This window comes from Pseudophryne corroboree, chromosome 11 (assembly GCF_028390025.1).
Source record: "Pseudophryne corroboree isolate aPseCor3 chromosome 11, aPseCor3.hap2, whole genome shotgun sequence".
Taxonomy (NCBI): domain Eukaryota; kingdom Metazoa; phylum Chordata; class Amphibia; order Anura; family Myobatrachidae; genus Pseudophryne; species Pseudophryne corroboree.
This window is the reverse complement of record NC_086454.1, coordinates 98,003,008-98,021,992: the sequence shown is the minus strand read 5'-3', so window position 1 is coordinate 98,021,992 and position 18,985 is coordinate 98,003,008. Positions and strand designations below refer to the sequence as shown.

The 18,985-nt window shown below is 45.6% G+C and overlaps 2 protein-coding genes across 2 annotated transcripts in view; both read left to right on the top strand.

Annotated features, from left to right (window-relative positions):
- CSTPP1 (centriolar satellite-associated tubulin polyglutamylase complex regulator 1) overlaps nucleotides 1-18,985 on the top strand; it is a 354,572-nt gene that overhangs the window by 91,689 nt on the left and 243,898 nt on the right. The window lies entirely within an intron of this gene.
- LOC134969970 (uncharacterized) lies at nucleotides 2,916-4,247 on the top strand. The gene is made up of 2 exons (XM_063946108.1): nucleotides 2,916-3,424; nucleotides 3,507-4,247. Exons 1-2 carry the CDS (start codon nucleotides 3,023-3,025, stop codon nucleotides 4,080-4,082), a joined length of 978 nt encoding a protein of 325 aa, XP_063802178.1. The 5' UTR covers nucleotides 2,916-3,022; the 3' UTR covers nucleotides 4,083-4,247.

Sequence of the window (18,985 nt, the reverse complement as noted above, 5' to 3'; positions counted from 1 at the left end):
TAACAGCCGTGAGGGGACACACACACGCACACACACACCATTTTCATGCATGTATTTACAGGGGGGAGTGTGTGTGTGTGACACTGTTATTATTAATATACTGCCGGGGGTAGGGGTGTGACACTGTTATTATTAATGTACTGCCGGGGTGGGGGTGGGGGGGGCTGGGTGTGACACTGTTATTATTAATATACTACCAGCGGGGGAGGGGGGGAGGGGGCACCGTTATTGATGTCAACTGGGCTGTATGTATTTACAGCCGGGGGGTGGGGTGACACCATTATTATTAATGTACTACTAGCCGGTGGGGGGGGGGGGGGGGGGGGGAGACCATTATTATTGATGTTAACTGGGCACTTGTGTGGGTTGTATTAACAGCCGTGTGGGGGGGGTTCACTACGATCTGCCGGCGACCAGCATACCGGCGCCGGGAGGCCGGCCGCCGGCTTACCGACAGTGTGGCGAGCGCAAATGAGCCCCTTGCGGGCTCGCTGCGCTCACCACGCTACGGGCACGGTGGCGCACCACACTATTTTATTCTCCCTCCAGGGGGGTCGAATAAGTGTCGGTATGCCGGCTGTCGGGCTCCCGGCGCCGGTATGCTGGTCGCCGGCAGATCGTAGTGAACCCCCCCCACACGGCTGTTAATACAACCCACACAAGTGCCCAGTTAACATCAATATTAATGGTCTCCCCCCCCCCCCACCGGCTAGTAGTACATTAATAATAATGGTGTCACCCCACCCCCCGGCTGTAAATACATACAGCCCAGTTAACATCAATAACGGTGCCCCCGCCCCTCCCCCCCTCCCCCGCTGGTAGTATATTAATAATAACAGTGTCACACCCAGCCCCCCCCCACCCCGGCAGTACATTAATAATAACTGCCTCTTCCGGCGCGGCGCATGTGTGCGGTGGCTGAGTAGGAATTTCCCCTTCCCCCTCGTTCCTCCCCCGGCTCCGTCCTCCCAGCCAGTAGCAGCACTCCCCCCTGTCTGTGCTAACGTCCTCCCACATCAGTGATTGCATAATATTCATTAATTTCTCTCTATTTCTCTCTCTCTATCTCTCTCCTCCTGTGGATTACTTCGTTTGTCAGTGTAATTTTAATTTTTACAGGTGCCCCTATTGGATTCTACTGGACAAGTGGACGTGACCGGCGTGGGATGTAGGTAAGTAATCTGTCTCTCATTGTTACAGGTACCCCTATTGGATTCTACTGGACAAGTGGACGTGACCGGCGTGGGATGTAGGTAACTATGTGTGAGTGTGTAAGTGTGTATTTAATAAATTTTTACTTTCACGGTGTGTGTGTTGTGTTTTTATTTGGGTATTTTTGTTGTTGTAGAACTACAGGTACCAGCGGGCCCGTTATTTCCCCGCATGCTGGTACTTGAGGTTCTCCAAGTACCAGCAAGCGGGGGAGGCTTGCTGGGCCTTGTAGTTCCACAACAAAAAACAATATTCTTTTTTTTTACATACTCATGGCTATCAGCCCGGCACCCACCGCCCAGGGGTGCTGGGGACAGCCTCGGGCTTCACCCCTGGCCCTTGGGTGCCTGAAGGGGGGGACCCCTTGATTTAAGGGGTCCCCACTCCTCCAGGGAACCCCGGCCAGGTGTGACTAGTTGGGGGGGTAATGCCACGGCCGCAGGGACCTACATAAATGTGTCCCCCGGCTGTGGCATTATGTCCCTGGCTAGTGGAGCCCGGTGCTGGTTTTAAAAATACGGGGGACCCCTACATCTTTTGTCCCCCGTATTTTTGGAACCAGGACCGGACTAAGAGCCCGGTGCTGGTTGTCTAAATACGGGGAACCCCTGTCCAATTTTTTCCCCAGTATTTAAACAACCAGGCCCGGCTCAAAGAGCCCGAGGCTGGTTATACTTAGGAGGGGGGACCTCACGCATTTTTTTTATTTTTTAACCCATTCAGACCCTTCTCCATTAATGGGGAATGTCCACTAAGTAATGTCCACTAATGGGGGGGCCATTACGTGTAACAACGCTACTAATGGGGGGGCCATTACGTGTAACAATGCTACTACTAGGGGGGTCATTACGTATAAGGAAGATACTACTACTTGGGGGGAGCATTATGTATAGGATGCTACTATTACTTGGGGGGCATTAGATATAACAATAATACTACTACTTGGGGGGCCTTACGTATAAGGACGCTACTACTACTGGGGGTGCACTATGTATAAGGATGCTACTACTACTTGTGGGGCATTACGTATATGATGAATAAGATTGTGCTACATTGTGGCGTAATTTTGAATGGGGGTACTATTGTGTGGCTATGCCCCTTACTTGTGAGACCACACCCCTTTTCCCGGTGCGCGCCAAAGGAATATGGGAGGGCGCAAATTTATAGTTTGCAGGGGGGGCGCCGAACACCCTAGCACCGGCCCTGGGTGGAGGGCTGGGTAAGTTGATGGTGGGCGAGTTTGTAAGCCATTGGCGGTGGCAGCGGGCATCGGCACAGGGGCAGTAGCGGGCATTGGCTCGGCGGCAGTAGGGGGTCATCGGCAGGATTCGGCGAACATTATGGCTGTAGTGCCTCACCAGCCACTGACCTCGCCACACGCCACTGGAGTGTGGGCTGTATTAACAGCCGGGTGGGGGGGGGGGTTGTTATTAATTATGTTTTTATGAGGCTGTCCTGTGTATCGAGCGATACATATATGGGGGAGTGTGATGCGGCTGGTGATAGCGGTCTAGGAGAAGATGGATGTATCCGTATGTTTAGACAGGCTGCTTAATGTGCTTTGAAGCTGTATTAGCAGGCGGGGGGGGGATAGGGGGTGTTACTATATGTTTGTGGTGCTTAAGTGGCTTTACCTGGTTGCAATGTGTGTATAAGCGGCTTTAACTGGCGCAGCGTGTGTATAAGCACCATTTCCTGGCGCAACACGTGTATAAGCGGCATGGTTTTTTTAATGCGAGGGTCAACATATTTTATTAAAGTTTTTGCTTGCTTGTTATTTAAATAGTGTTGTTTTATTTTTCTCACAGCAATGGCTTCTTACATGGACCGGGAGTTCACAACTGGATTCATTGATGTGTATCGGGCCAGCGAATGTCTGTGGAAGGTCCTTAGCAAGGATTTTTCAAACAGACAGAAGAAGGATCAGGCCTACAGACAATTGGTGGAGTACAGCAAAGCCCATAACAGTGATGCTGATCTACTTTGGGCGAAGAAGAAGATAGCAAACTTGCGGACGGTGTTCAAGAAGGAACACACACGCGTGATCGAGTCTCAACGTTCAGGAGCCGGAACTGATGATGTTTACCAGCCGACGCTATGGTATTATGAACAGATGAAGTTCCTTTTGGAGAGAGAGGCGAAATTACATGGACAGGGTAGCCTGGATAAAGAGTCTCCTAAGACGCCAGAGGAAGAGGGGACCCTTAATCCGGTAAGTTAAAACACTTTAAAATGTTCAACTTTATCATTGTTTAATCAACGCCCTAATGTTTTATTTTCTTTTTTTTTTACAGGAATCTACCCCGGAGGTAATGAACACTTCCGCAACAGAGGCAACAGAACTGGAGCTCAGTGGTGAGGAGTCAGCACCATCTCGGTCGACAGCACCACCAAGGCGGAGACAAAAGAATTCATCATTGAGTTCCGATTCTGCATCCTCCAGCACGGTTCAATTTATCCAACGGGCAGAGGAAATGCTTAATAGGCCACCAGACTTCTATCGTCAATTTTCAAACACGATAGAATCTCAGATACGTGTAATGCCCGAAACTGTTTTTAGAACTTTCAGGCGCATAGTATTTGATGTATTGAGAAGGGCCGAGGATAATGACCTATCCGATGACCTGGATCTAATGTCAAATCCTGTGCGGCGCGCACGAAATGCCCCACAGTCCCAGTATCCTTATCCCCAACCATACTATTATCCGCCGGGTAATCCTCCGCCACAGCGCCCTTTTTTTTCGCCGGGACCCCCACCAACACCCACTCTGCCCACTCCTCCCACCAGCACTTTGTCCACTGGATTGTACTCAGCAATGCTGAGTACACAGCTCCCCCCAGAGGACGAGGCTACTTTTTTCAATTATTAAATTATAATTTTTTTTATTAGTTTTTTAGTTTCCGTTGGACAAATTGTTCCATGTTTCCTCGACTCTTTTATGTTGTTCATAGTTACCATAGTGTCGGTTTTTTGTCCTGGACTTTTGAACGTTGGGATATTGGTCATTCTTATCGATGAATCCAGTTGCATAAGTGTTAAAAATTAATATATTTTTATAAGTAAATTATTTTCAAAACAAAAAAGAAGTGTTGTGTATTTTTAATGGTTTATCATTATATTTTTAATTTTTGGGGGAGTTATGATAGGAATGCTGTTGGACCAAATTTGTCCTCACTTATCCCCCCTTAAAAAAATTTTTTTTTAAGGGGAGATAAGTGAGGACAATCCTACCTTCAAGGTACTGTTAAAGGGGACATTTATTACAGAGGGATGCGGTTAAGATCTCTGCGTCGGGTTCCCAATAGCCACAATCCTGACATATTCTCCCCCTGTGGGTGTCCATGACACCCATAGAGGGAGACTAAAAATTTGGCAAGCAAAGCGAGCCACAAGGGGCTTCTTTGCGCTCGAGCCGCTGCCGGCATTCCGGTGGCCGCCATCCCGACGTTGGGATTATGACTGTCGGGATGCCTGCTGCCGGGATATCATACTGATTCCCAGGGCCAGTGCTATGGTGTCCGGCGCCCTCCTGCAAACTGTAAATTTGCGCCCCCTCAGACACAGAGGTGATACAGTGACTGGGACGGAACACAGGGGTGATGGCACACACAGGTATGCCTGACTTGGTTCACACTGTTGGATCCCATTAGTCCTCACTTATCCCCCACAAAAAACGACGCAGTCGTGAAGTGTCCTGGGTATACCTGACCCCAGAGTTCCTCATGGCTACGTTGTGATAAAGCTAGATATTTATCTTATATAATACCCTTTATGAGGTCTAAGAACACTGTACGCTATCTACGTATGAAGTACCGTAAGGGTACGCACGTTGCGTAACAATCGCTTAGCCGTGGTCGAGACGCTCAAGCGTCACGTTCGCTCACGGCCAAGAGATCACTGGCAGGCACGCTATTGGCTGCTGACTAACGTAATGATTCGCTATAGCGTAGCGGACGCTCGGGACCACGAGGAGATCACCAGCGGCGCTGACGCTCACAATGTTAAACCTTTGTATCTAAACCATAAACAATGCAGTATGCTGTAAAACCTTAGTGTAGAGATAGGGTGTAGATGCAACCTAGTGTAACCTTATTAACTTACAAGCTGTTTGAGCGTCACCGACGCTCTGAGAACACTATACACTATAAGAAATACACAGATACCTGGGCTTAGGGTCCAACGCCTAATATGTATATATTTTGAATGATAAACTTGCAAAAGGATTAATACAAATACAAATCATACACTACAATATAACATAGACTACCTAACCAGATAACTACACAGGAAATATAATACAATTACTATTTAAAGGAAAATAAGAGAGAAAGAGGAGAAGGGAGAGGGAGAGAGAGAAATTGGCCCACAATAACAAGAAGATCAATATAGTTGCGGAGAAACACTTACGCACAAGGGGAAACGATCGCATGCGCCTCGATATCCAGCTCCCGATTATCAGCAATGAGAACCGTTGAAGAGAGTGAACTGGATATGGTCGGCCTGCCTATTTATGCCCCACACACAATGCAATTCAATGGTCCCTACAATCTCATTGTTCATTGGACACAGGAATTCGGCTTCGCATTATAACAAAAGGTCATAGGTTGATTCATACAGGTGGGCTGTGACTGCTTCCAACTGTTCAGGTGGGTGGGACACTGAGTTTCCCGCCGCATGACTAAATAAGAACAAATAATAGTAAATGGACATAAACTTCTTATGTCCATAACTATTCGCACGAGCGATTAATCCGCTCCAAACCAACACCGGAATATTGCTATTTAAATACTCTTCCGATGGGTACCAAACACCACTGTATGACCCCTGTTAGACCCTTCGTACAATACAAAGAGGGATCTCTCTGTTCAGGAACATGCTATGTTAACTAAACTTTCAGAATCTATCAAAGGGACCATGATCTACAAAATACATTATATAGTGAAAATATGTAATGATTGAGTCGCACGCTACGATCACATAAACTCTACCGTAAATACGCATACCGTGCGCCTGCGGGTGCCCGCGACTGTGAGTATGCGCACGTACGGGAGAGCGCACGCATGCGCAGCACGGACCTGTGTGAGGTGCAAATATGGTAGTGTGCATAGAGATATTTTTCTGACTTTGACAGTCCACCCTTTGGCAGTCAATAATAACTGCCACCTTCTAAAACATTTCAAAAAGAGAAAAATATATGTCAGGGGTTAATACATTTACATGGTTGGGTAGGGGAGGAGAGGATAAGGTAGGAAAAGGGTATGACCTAGTGAGATAGCAGAAGCATGTGTGTATGAATCCATGTTTGGGGGGTCATGTATCATCATGCCGTACGTGTGGTACATCAAGCTTCGAGGTATTGCGAAGTATACATTTGAATTCCTTCTTATCCCGTGGTACGGGTCTGTGGATGGGCTGTCAAACTTTACCGAGCTCTTTTCGGCTTTGGTTGTAACAAAATGGGGGAGCACATTTTAGTTGATGATACATGAATGGGGGAATATGTGATGCTGATATCTGTGCCTGTATTCCCTATCGACTATGTGTGTCATTACCTGAGGGTTGTAGAAATGAAGAAAAGACATAATTACGGTAAATGCGGTGGTATTCTATGTCAGGTAAATGTACATTCGTCGATTGAGGTCTTGTTTGGTGTCTGTTGAATGCAGTCTTCTTTGTGCTTTTGCCCATAAGGTGCGAGCAAAAGCTGTCAATGTCCATAGATTTACAAAAGTGTTGGGCTAGCGTAATTTAAAAATTTCTAGGGAAACTGGGGATCCATGGCATAGTTCATCAAAAATCTGTGTATCAGGTTGTCAAAACTTCTTCTTTAATCCCTCTGTTGTCTGTATATCGGCTCATCAAATTCCTCGTCCAAGTGGGTCTTTTTACCTTGGAGGAAACGGAAAAACAGGTGAAAGAAACGGACCGTAGGAATCGCATTTTCATCACATCATTGTTTCTACATTTGGGTCATAAATCAAGTCCATTGGAATTACAGTTTCCTTGCTCCTTAAACTCATTACCCTAGTACGACGATTGCACCTCATTAAAGCCTGACCGCATCTAAATATCAAACCGATCGTTATGATAACACCTAAGATACATAGGAGAAACTTCCCAACATCCATTATGACTCCTTGAGCCCAGTCTCCTAAACCAGAGAACCAATTTCGCGGGTTCAACCATGACACCCAACCCGTCAGCTCATTACCTACAGCAGCAAGAGTGAGATTGTGTCTCCTGCGAAATTCCCACTTCAGTTGGAGAATATCGTCCATCTTTTGGTCTATGACCTCGACCGGGTCCTCGGCGCTATTCGTAATATATGTGCAACATTTCACGCCGTATTGTGTTGCCAGTGTGACACAATATCCGCCTGTCACTGCTGTGAGGTAATTAAGAACCATTCTATGCTGTACCAGTTCTGTTTTATAAGCTTGAAGTTCCCTTCCAGTATACCTAAACGTGTCATCATACATTTCAGTGATATTATCTTACAAATTGGCGAGCGCAGATATGTATTTATAATTCAACACTCCTCTAGCGGTGCGAGTGATATCTAATGCGATTAGAAACTGAATCCCGGTGGATTCATGGATCATGTCAGAGGCCGGATGCTCTGTTCTTTCTATCAGGTGCCGTTTAACTACGTGCTCGTAATGGGTGTGAGTATAAGGAGTTTGGGCAACACGGTGTATGTCTTTCATTTTGTCATGTGATACAGTCATTACTTCAGGCAGTACTTTTCCAATATAACACAATCCTTCAGAGTTTGGGGCAAGCCACTTATACGCCTTTCTCCCGCATATGAAATATGCATCATCGGGGAGAACATATGGGACGGAGTAGGACATAACCATATTACACACCTTCCATGTGAAATCTCCTAACCCTAATTCTTCCATCTGCTTAGTACACGTATCAGGTTGTACGATATGTGCACAGTATCCTGGTGATACCTCTCCAACTCTCGTAATCCTATTTCCTAAGGTATACCTATACCGGAAAGATTTCCCTCTACTGGCTATGTGGCGTATAAGCTCTGTATCTGTAGGCATTCTATCTGCTCTATGCGAAAAGGTCATGGTTTGATCACTCCATGACACTTCCCAATTTCCCGGCTTTCGGGGATTGGAGATGTTGAAACATAATAGGGACCTATCCACATGGTATTGGTGGAGCTTCAAACTAGGAGGGCTGGAGATATTAAACCTCCTGTCCACCGGTCTCCCACCACTTAACTCAAGTACCTCCCCTAACGTTAAAGGAAATGGTACTAGCCCTGATTTGCTATGACCTTGAGGTACTTGAGAGCATACCCAACAATCTGTTTTATTTAACACACTACCCACTAAGGAGTGATAGTCACTCAATGGATGCCGGTCCATATGGATATTAAAACTGGATTGGCATTTCTTTATGCACCCATCCTCAATGACATTGTTACAGAGCCGACAGATACAGTTTTCTTCAGCTAACAATCCTTCACAATTCCTTCTATGGTCAATGCTATCAGATCGTTTTCTGATACTCGCCTTTGCTTGTTGATTATGTTGTTCTTGGAAAACTACGCCTCCATCTCTGTCATCAGAACCCATTCCAGAACTTCTCTCGACCTCCATGGTACTCTCGCCGGAACAGACTGCTCTGGTCAACATCATGGTCAACAGGAAAATCCGGATCACAGTCTCTTGGGGCAAGTCCATCTTGTAGGAGGAAACGGAGAAGAATGAGAAGGGGAAAAAAAATAATTTGAGGGAGAGGGGATGGGAAGTTGGAGAAAAACAATAAAAGGGAACAGGGGATCGACAACTGCTTTTGGTCTTGTGATTTTCAATGCTCAGGTGCCGCCTCAATCCTCCTGGAACAGACACTCCAGTGATACAACCTCTACCGTCTGTTCCTTATCACGGGACCTCTCTGGATCAGCAACCTTCTTACAGTGGGACGAATGAACCCAAGTCTCTCTCTCAGCAACCTTCAATGCTGTAGTGCTAGTCAATAAGACCTGGTATGGTCCTTCCCATCTGTCAATAAGGCAACCTGAGCGTAGAAAATTCCGTATCATTACATAATCCCCAGGTTCAATGTCATGACAATTACTATCTGGTAAATCAGGAATCACTAACTTCAGATTATCATTTTGATTCCTCAACTGTTTACTCATGTTAATCAAGTATTTTACAGTCACTTCATTGTTACACTTCAAATCATCCTGAGGGTTAATCATAACATGTGGTTGTCGACCAAACAAGATTTCAAAGGGAGACAGATTAAGAGGGGACCTGGGAGTGGTTCTGATGCTGTACAGTACAATGGGTAAAGCTTCTGGCCATGTCAATCCTGTCTCTGCCATCACTTTACTCAGTTTATTTTTAATAGTGCTGTTCACTCTTTCCACTTTCGCACTCGCCTGTGGACGGTATGGAGTGTGCAGCTTGCTATCAATTCCCATCAATTTACACATTCCTTGAAAGACATCACCTGTAAAATGGGTACCCCTATCACTTTCGATAATTCTAGGGATACCATATCTACATACAAATTCCTGCACAATTTTCTTAGCAGTAAACATAGCGGTATTTGTGGCCGCTGGAAATGCTTCGACCCAATTTGAGAAAACATCTATACAAACAAGTACATATTTCAAATTTCGACAAGGGGGTAATTGAATTAAGTCAATCTGTATTACCTGGAAAGGGCCGCCGGCAGGTGGGATATGAGATGGTTCTGTAGGTATTGCCTTTCCGATGTTCTTTCTCAGACAGGTAAGGCATGACATTGCCCTTTTACTCGCATGAGAAGAAAATCCTGGGGCACACCAATATGCTCTTACCAACTTGCACATCCCTTCCTTGCCCAGATGAGTCAGCCCGTGAGCTGCCTCAGCTAAGCATGGAAGGTATGCTTTGGGGACCACTGGTTTACCGTGTCCATCCGTCCAGAGTCCTGAGGACTCCTGACCATATCCCTTTGCCTTCCAGACTGCCTTTTCCTGTGTTGAACACAAATTTTGCATCTCACACAACTTCTGTGTGTTGATGGTATTAAATACCATCAGTTGTGTGGTGTCTATCTGCCTGGGGGTAGCAGCTGCTAATTTAGCAGCTTCGTCTGCTCGGCTGTTACCAAGTGATACTGGGTCTTGGCTATATGTATGTGCTTTACATTTGATAACAGCCACTCTGTCGGGTTCCTGTATCGCTGTTAGAAGCCTTTTTATGTGAGCTGCATGCGCTACCGGTGTACCAGCTGCCGTCATGAAATTTCTGAGGCGCCATAGGGCTCCGAAATCATGGACTACCCCGAATGCGTATCTAGAATCGGTGTAGATATTGGCTGATTTGCCCTTAGCCAATTCACATGCTCTGGTTAGGGCGACCAGTTCAGCAACCTGGGCTGAGTGAGGTGGGCCTAGCGGTTCCGCTTCTATGGTGCCTTGGTCATCTACGACTGCGTATCCAGTACACAAGTCTCCCGAGTCTGACTGTCTATGACAACTACCGTCCGTGTAGAACGTAAGTTCTACATCTTCCAGTGGGTTGTCACTGATGTCAGGCCTTGCGGTAAAATTTTGGGTCAAATATTCCATACAATCATGAGTGTCTTCCTTTGTGTTAAATTCTCCTTCCCCACCACTCTCATCCTCCACCCTTTGTGCCTGTCCAGGCACACCTGGGAGATATGTTGCAGGATTTAATGCACTGCATCTCCTTATGGTGATGTTTACCGGGGCCATTAGTGCCAATTCCCATCTTGTAAACCGCGCTGATGAGACGTGTCTGGTTTGTGCAGAATTTAACAAGGCTGACACTGCATGTGGTGTATGAATTGTGAGGTTGTGACCTAGCACGACGTCTTCGCTTTTCGTTACTAGCAATGCTATCGCAGCAACGCTTCGCAAGCATGTGGGGAGGGATCGCGCTACCGTATCTAGCTGAGCGCTGTAATATGCTACCGGCCTGCTGGCATCACCGTGCTTTTGGGTTAGTACGCCTGCCGCGCAACCAGCACTTTCTGTTCCGTATAGTTCAAAGGGTTTCCCATAGTCAGGCATACCTAATGCTGGTGCCTGCGTTAGGCACTGTTTAAGTCTCTCAAATGCTGTCTCAGACTCGTCTGTATGCGAAATCCGATCAGGTTTGTTTGAGGAGACCATCTCCTGCAAGGGTAACGCTAGGATGGAAAACCCTGGGATCCAGTTACGGCAATACCCACACATTCCTAAAAATGTTCTGATCTGTTGCTGGGTTTGTGGCAGAGTCATGTCTCTAATTGCTTGAATTCTATCAGCGGTCAGGTGTCTCAGTCCTTGTGTTAAACAGTGTCCCAAATATTTTACCTTAGTTTGGCATAATTGCAACTTGTCTTTGGAAACCTTGTGTCCTGTGTCTGAAAGATGAAACAGGAGCTGTTTCGTATCCTTCAGGGATGCTTCCAATGAATCAGAACACAGTAGTAGATCATCCACGTACTGTATTAATACTGATCCACTCACTGGTTGGAAAGACTGTAAACAATCATGCAAAGCCTGAGAAAATATACTTGGGCTATCTATGAATCCTTGTGGTAATCGAGTCCATGTGTATTGGACTCCTCTGTATGTAAATGCAAACAAATATTGACTGTCAGGGTGCAGAGGTACCGAAAAGAAAGCGGAGCAGAGGTCAATAACAGTGAAAAATTTCGCAGTAGGAGGGATTTGCATTAGGATGACAGCTGGATTTGGCACTACGGGGAACTGACTCTCAACTATTTTGTTAATCCCCCTTAGATCCTGCACTAGCCGGTAACCCCTCCCCCCACTCTTTTTAACAGGGAAGATGGGACTATTGGCAGTGCTGGACGTTCTTACCAGAATGCCCTGTTGTAGCAAGCGCTCTATTACGGGATACACTCCTAACTCCACCTCTGGCTTCAGAGGGTACTGTGGGATTTTTGGAGCTATCCTACCATCTTTTACTTGTACAACTACCGGAGCTACGTTTGCCATTAATCCAGTGTCCTGTCCATCTTTAGTCCAAAGTGACTCTGGTATCTGAGATGTCATTTCTTCTACTTGGGAGGGAGTCCTATTTGTCATAATGGTATGTGACATTAATTTTGACGGGGAGTCTAACATGTCTCGCACTTCCTGAGCGTGATTCTCAGGTATGTCCAAGAATACACCTTCAGGAGTACAATAAATGACGCACCCCATTTTACACAGTAAGTCTCTTCCCAGGAGATTAGTCGGTGCCGATGCAGCCAGCAAAAAGGAATGCTTGGTATGTAAAGGCCCTACTGTAATCTCGGCTGGTTTGCTAACAGGGTAGTGCTGGACTACTCCCGTTACCCCTATGGCTGGAATTGTCTTACCAGTGGTTCTCATGCCCACTGTCGAATTTATCACTGATTTGGCCGCCCCTGTGTCTACAAGAAAGTTTAATGATTTACCAGCTACATTGATTGCAATTTCTGGTTCACTTCCAAGACTTGCAATCAATTTTACTGGCTGCAGATTACAGGTATGGCCACACCCCTATTGGGTATGGTGACCTCCCTGAATCCCGCTGGCAGCAACTACTTGTGATGGAGTTAATTGGGAGCTACCAGAGGCTTGCCAGTCTCTGTTCGGGGGGTATCTTTTTGTTTCCCCTGTATGTGGCTCATAACTCCGTTTCTGCGGACCTTGCTCCCAATGTCGTGTGTCGTGTCGTTGTCTAGGGGGTTGGTATGAGTTTCGTGAATTCTTCATTCTACAATCTCGTGCCATGTGTCCCTGTTTATGACAAGAATAACAAGTAACCACATTTGACTTACCCACAGGGTTTGGTGATATAAACAAAGGCTGCCTTGTGGTCAGGGCCTGTATACTTACTGCCATTAACTTATCACCTTGTTGTTCCCTGTGTCTGGTGATGTTCCTATCGTGATCAATAGCAGCCTCTCTCAAAGTAGCCACAGACAGACCTCGCCAACATGGTTGTGTGGTCTGTACCCTAGTCTTCAATGACTCTTTTAAACCATCCATCAGTACCGATACTGCTACTTCTCGATGGTTTATGTTTGTTTTAATGTCCTCTATGCCTGTGTATTTTGCCATTTCTGATAATGCTCTGTGAAAATATTCTGCAGCAGTTTCTGACTCCTTCTGTTTAATGGAGAATATTTTGTTCCATTTAACTACGGCTGGGAAATACTCCTTTAACTGTAAGCTTATTCTTTTTACATTGTCTTTGTTGTACACTTCAGTAAGAGGTACATCCTGATCTAATCCACAGTCAGCTAGAAATTGAGCTGCGTCGACATTGGAGGGTAAACATGCTCTCAGCAATATCTGCCAGTCTTTATTGTTGGGCTCTACAGTGTTACCTAGGTCTCTGATGTATTTTTGGCTGGCAACTAAGTCTTTTCTAGGGTCAGGGAATTCAGACACTATGGTCCTTAATTCCATTCGGGAAAATGGGCTGTACATGGCAATGTTCCTAACAGGAGTGACTCCTGAAGTGTCTGTTTTCCCATTTGAAACTACTATTACCTTAACAGGATTAACTCTAACAACCTCATCCTGTGTAGATTCTACAGGCTGTGGTGAAATAGTTTCAGCATAGTGTATGGTGCCGTACTTACCCGTTGATACGACCTCACCTATCCCTCCGCTAGGGGCTTTCGTTACTAATCTCGGGGGTTGAGCTGTGCCTACAGTGGTCTCTGCTATGGTGGCTGCTAGAGAGAGCGCTGAAATTGTTGCCGATTCGTCCTCTTGATCACACTCCTGAGGAAAGTTCAAAACAGGGTACAACTTGCACGGGTTAATACTTGCATTGGTTAATTGGTTAACATTATCTTTAACATTTACACAGTTGCTAAGTGTTTGTTTGTTACACCTTAATGCGTCATTCTCCGCAACCAATTTTTCTCCCGATATATATGGTGGCGGTGGGGCCGTGGCTATCAGTTTTCTGATCGAGCCAGATCCCGCCGCCTGAGCCAATCCTCTCTGTATGTCACCCTCCTGTTGCCACAACTGTAAATAATCATAATGCTTGATTCGTCTCTTGGTTGATTTAATGAGACATATCCTTCTCCTTAAATTCGTTAACACTTCTGTGCTGAAGCTACCTACTCTTGGGAATTTCTCCCCGTCATGTACCGTCATTCTCTCCCATTCATCACATAAAGCTTTTGTGTGACTTCCGTATTTCTCACACATTACGTATCTTGCCGACCCGACTGGTCGGTTCACTGAATCAACCCGAACCGAGGTTGATCGCCCCCTACCTGAACAAGTGGCCCCCATAGTTCGAAGGTGTTGCTTTATTCAACCAACCCTTACGCAAACCAAAATGTTCAAACTAGGCTGACGGTGGCGGTTTACCGAGTACCCCACTCACTCGCCCACGCCGACCAATACGACCTGATCACACCGATATGGTGCTGGCGTACTCGACCTAGGGCCCCTGCGACCTGAACCTCTATTTACTGGAACCTGTGAGGGTGATCCGAAGATCACTTACTCTTTCCAGTAACTATTGGTTGTTGGATAGTTCCTGAGTGAGCAGCGAACCTCCCTTAAAATAAAAAAATTACACAAATCACGTTAGAATGTACAAATAGCGTTTATGACCTTCGTACACAAATAGTACCGGTCAGGTTTACTAATGCACACAATTACGTGCGGTACAATCGTTCAGCACATAAGCAACTAATCTTATGTACGGAGCGACCAGTGGAATCGAAAATTGCGGCTGCGAATTCCTTCAGCCAGAGCTTGTATGGCCTATATGGGTGTTGCACCAACCCTTTCTTGGTGTTGTGCCTGTGGACTGTATAGCGGACTTCCTTGTCTGCTGTACCTGAACCTGCTGGTCTGCTATGACCTCCTGGTCTGTTACAGTATGACCTCCTGGTCTGCTACACTCTAATGCTCAAATTGTATGTTTTAACCAGGAATGCCTCCCTAGCCACCATGTACGTCACTTACACGCATGTACCTCACGAGAACTCGACTTTTCTTGTGGTTCAACCTCAAAAATTGTAAAAACAAACACTCACTCACCACATATACACTTTTGTTTCTATTTCTATTTCTGCGCAGAAATTTTCTTCAGACCAGATGTGTTACAAATTAGGAGAAGGAACTGTTAATTTAAATTTCGAATGTTAAAAATAGATTTGCGCGATTTATCGCCTTGCGTTATTTACCGCGTTGCGCTATTTATCGCGTTGGGGGAAAAAATAATTGACACTTGTGATTTGAGTTACGTGGGCGTACCCGTACGCTCCGTTGCGTAATATACGCTGCGTGCGTCGGCCCTTGGGTTGCGTACACAAGTCTCAGTCTTTTGTTAGAGACACGTGTACGCAAAGCAAAGATCCACCGTAACACAATTTATACGTTTATCAATGTAGATGATCCTTTATCATCTACCGCGCACCACACTGACTTCGCCTTGTCTCTCAGGCACAGCTGTGTGTTTGTCTATACTTTAACTATATTACCTTTACTCTTAAACTATGAAATAGCGGCAAATCTCTCTTAGCACGTTTATCAACTATAAAACTGGCAAACAGAAGAGTGATATACGAAAATACACAAATGAAAAAGAAATGCAGATATATATGTGCGTGCGTGTGTACGCAAGACAGAAAAAATAAACAGTTTTAAATGAGACTATCGTTTTGTTCTTACCTCCGGTTCCCGGATTCCTTCAGCACCCTTTACTAAGAGAAGCAGACGCTTATCCAAACAGCACTACGAGGAATATGATCTCCCGCCCTTTGCTGCTGGATAATGTCTGCTGAAATTACCTAGTGCAGATATGTGAAGGACAGGACGAGCCCGCAATTGATAAAGCTAGATATTTATCTTATATAATACCCTTTATGAGGTCTAAGAACACTGGCCCTCATTCCGAGTTGATCGGTCGCAGGGCGAATTTAGCAGAGTTACACACGCTAAGCTGCCGCCTACTGGGAGTGTATCTTAGCATCTTAAAATTGCGACCGATGTATTCGCAATATTGCGCTCACAAACTACTTAGCAGTTTTAGAGTAGCTCCAGACTTACTCTGCCTGTGCGATCAGTTCAGTGCTTGTCGTTCCTGGTTTGACGTCACAAACACACCCAGCGTTCGCCCAACCACTCCCCCGTTTCTCCGGCCACTCCTGCGTTTTTTCCGGAAACGGTAGCGTTTTCAGCCACACGCCCATAAAACGCCGTGTTTCCGCCCAGTAACACCCATTTCCTGTCAATCACATTACGATCGCCGGAGCGATGAAAAAGCCGTGAGTAAAAATACTTTCTTCATAGCAAAGATACTTGGCGCAGTCGCAGTGCGAATATTGCGCATGCGCACTAAGCGGAATTTCACTGCGATGCGATGAAAAATACAGAGCGAACGACTCGGAATGAGGGCCACTGTACGCTATCTACGTATGAAGTACCGTAAGGGTACGCACGTTGCGTAACAATCGCTTAGCCGTGGTCGAGACGCTCAAGCGTCACGTTCGCTCACGGCCAAGAGATCACTGGCAGGCACGCTATTGGCTGCTGACTAACGTAATGATTCGCTATAGCGTAGCGGACGCTCGGGACCACGAGGAGATCACCAGCGGCGCTGACGCTCACAATGTTAAACCTTTGTATCTAAACCATAAACAATGCAGTATGCTGTAAAACCTTAGTGTAGAGATAGGGTGTAGATGCAACCTAGTGTAACCTTATTAACTTACAAGCTGTTTGAGCGTCACCGACGCTCTGAGAACACTATACACTATAAGAAATACACAGATACCTGGGCTTAGGGTCCAACGCCTAATATGTATATATTTTGAATGATAAACTTGCAAAAGGATTAATACAAATACAAATCATACACTACAATATAACATAGACTACCTAACCAGATAACTACACAGGAAATATAATACAATTACTATTTAAAGGAAAATAAGAGAGAAAGAGGAGAAGGGAGAGGGAGAGAGAGAAATTGGCCCACAATAACAAGAAGATCAATATAGTTGCGGAGAAACACTTACGCACAAGGGGAAACGATCGCATGCGCCTCGATATCCAGCTCCCGATTATCAGCAATGAGAACCGTTGAAGAGAGTGAACTGGATATGGTCGGCCTGCCTATTTATGCCCCACACACAATGCAATTCAATGGTCCCTACAATCTCATTGTTCATTGGACACAGGAATTCGGCTTCGCATTATAACAAAAGGTCATAGGTTGATTCATACAGGTGGGCTGTGACTGCTTCCAACTGTTCAGGTGGGTGGGACACTGAGTTTCCCGCCGCATGACTAAATAAGAACAAATAATAGTAAATGGACATAAACTTCTTATGTCCATAACTATTCGCACGAGCGATTAATACGCTCCAAACCAACACCGGAATATTGCTATTTAAATACTCTTCCGATGGGTACCAAACACCACTGTATGACCCCTGTTAGACCCTTCGTACAATACAAAGAGGGATCTCTCTGTTCAGGAACATGCTATGTTAACTAAACTTTCAGAATCTATCAAAGGGACCATGATCTACAAAATACATTATATAGTGAAAATATGTAATGATTGAGTCGCACGCTACGATCACATAAACTCTACCGTAAATACGCATACCGTGCGCCTGCGGGTGCCCGCGACTGTGAGTATGCGCACGTACGGGAGAGCGCACGCATGCGCAGCACGGACCTGTGTGAGGTGCAAATATGGTAGTGTGCATAGAGATATTTTTCTGACTTTGACAGTTGTTTTTTAATATACATGCAAAACACACACAGGTACATACTCTGACAACAGAAGTTTAAAACAAGATACATTTTTATTTTGGAAATAAATAAAAAAAATACAATAAAATATAAAACCAATCAAGCATATGTAATGTCTATCAAACATAAAAGCAGTTAAATGTAGGAGTCTTGCCAATCCACTGCACCTACTCCATTAAAAAAGGTCAGGTAGTCGTCCCTGACCTTTCTAGCCTTTAAAGTGGGATTAGGTGTGGACTGTGGCCTTTCAAGTCCAGGCAACCTAGCAGAGTCCACATCAGAGTTGTCGGCCTGAGCAGGCAACCTGGCAGAGTCCAAATCAGAGTTGTCGGCCTGAGCAGGCAACCTGGCAGAGTCCACATCAGAGTTGTCGGCCTGAGCAGGCAGCCTGGCAGAGTCCACATCAGGGTTGTTAGCCGGAGTAGTAGATGGGGGGCATTTTGGGCCAGTCTTACGCCTTAGATAATTGTGTAGAACACAGCAGGCCAACACAACCCAGTCTATTTTATCCACCCTTAGGCCAATAGCAGAGTGGAAAATTCTGAACCTACTACTCAAGATCCCAAATGCGTTTTCAACTATGCGGCGGGCCCTTGAGAGCCGATAATTAAAAATGCGTTTCTCCTTGGATAAGTTCCTTTGTGGGTAGGGTTTCATGATGTGCTCGTGCAGAGCAAAGGCTTCATCTGCCACAAACACATAATTCAAGCCATGCATGCAGTCCTCAGCTTTCGGTAGGTCTAATTGGTTGCAAAGCAGCCTCTCATAAAACACAGTATCTTTGATTGATCCGCCATCGGATGCTCTTCCATTTTTCCCCACATCCACAAATATGAACTCATAGTTGGCATTAACTATAGCCATCAAGACTATGCTAAAATAACCTTTATAGTTATAATATAGAGATCCACTTTTTGTAGGAGGAGAGATGCGGACACAACAGAAAAAGACACACCCTCCCCTCCCCTATAATACCAAACCACTATTTAAAAAGGTCTTTTTTT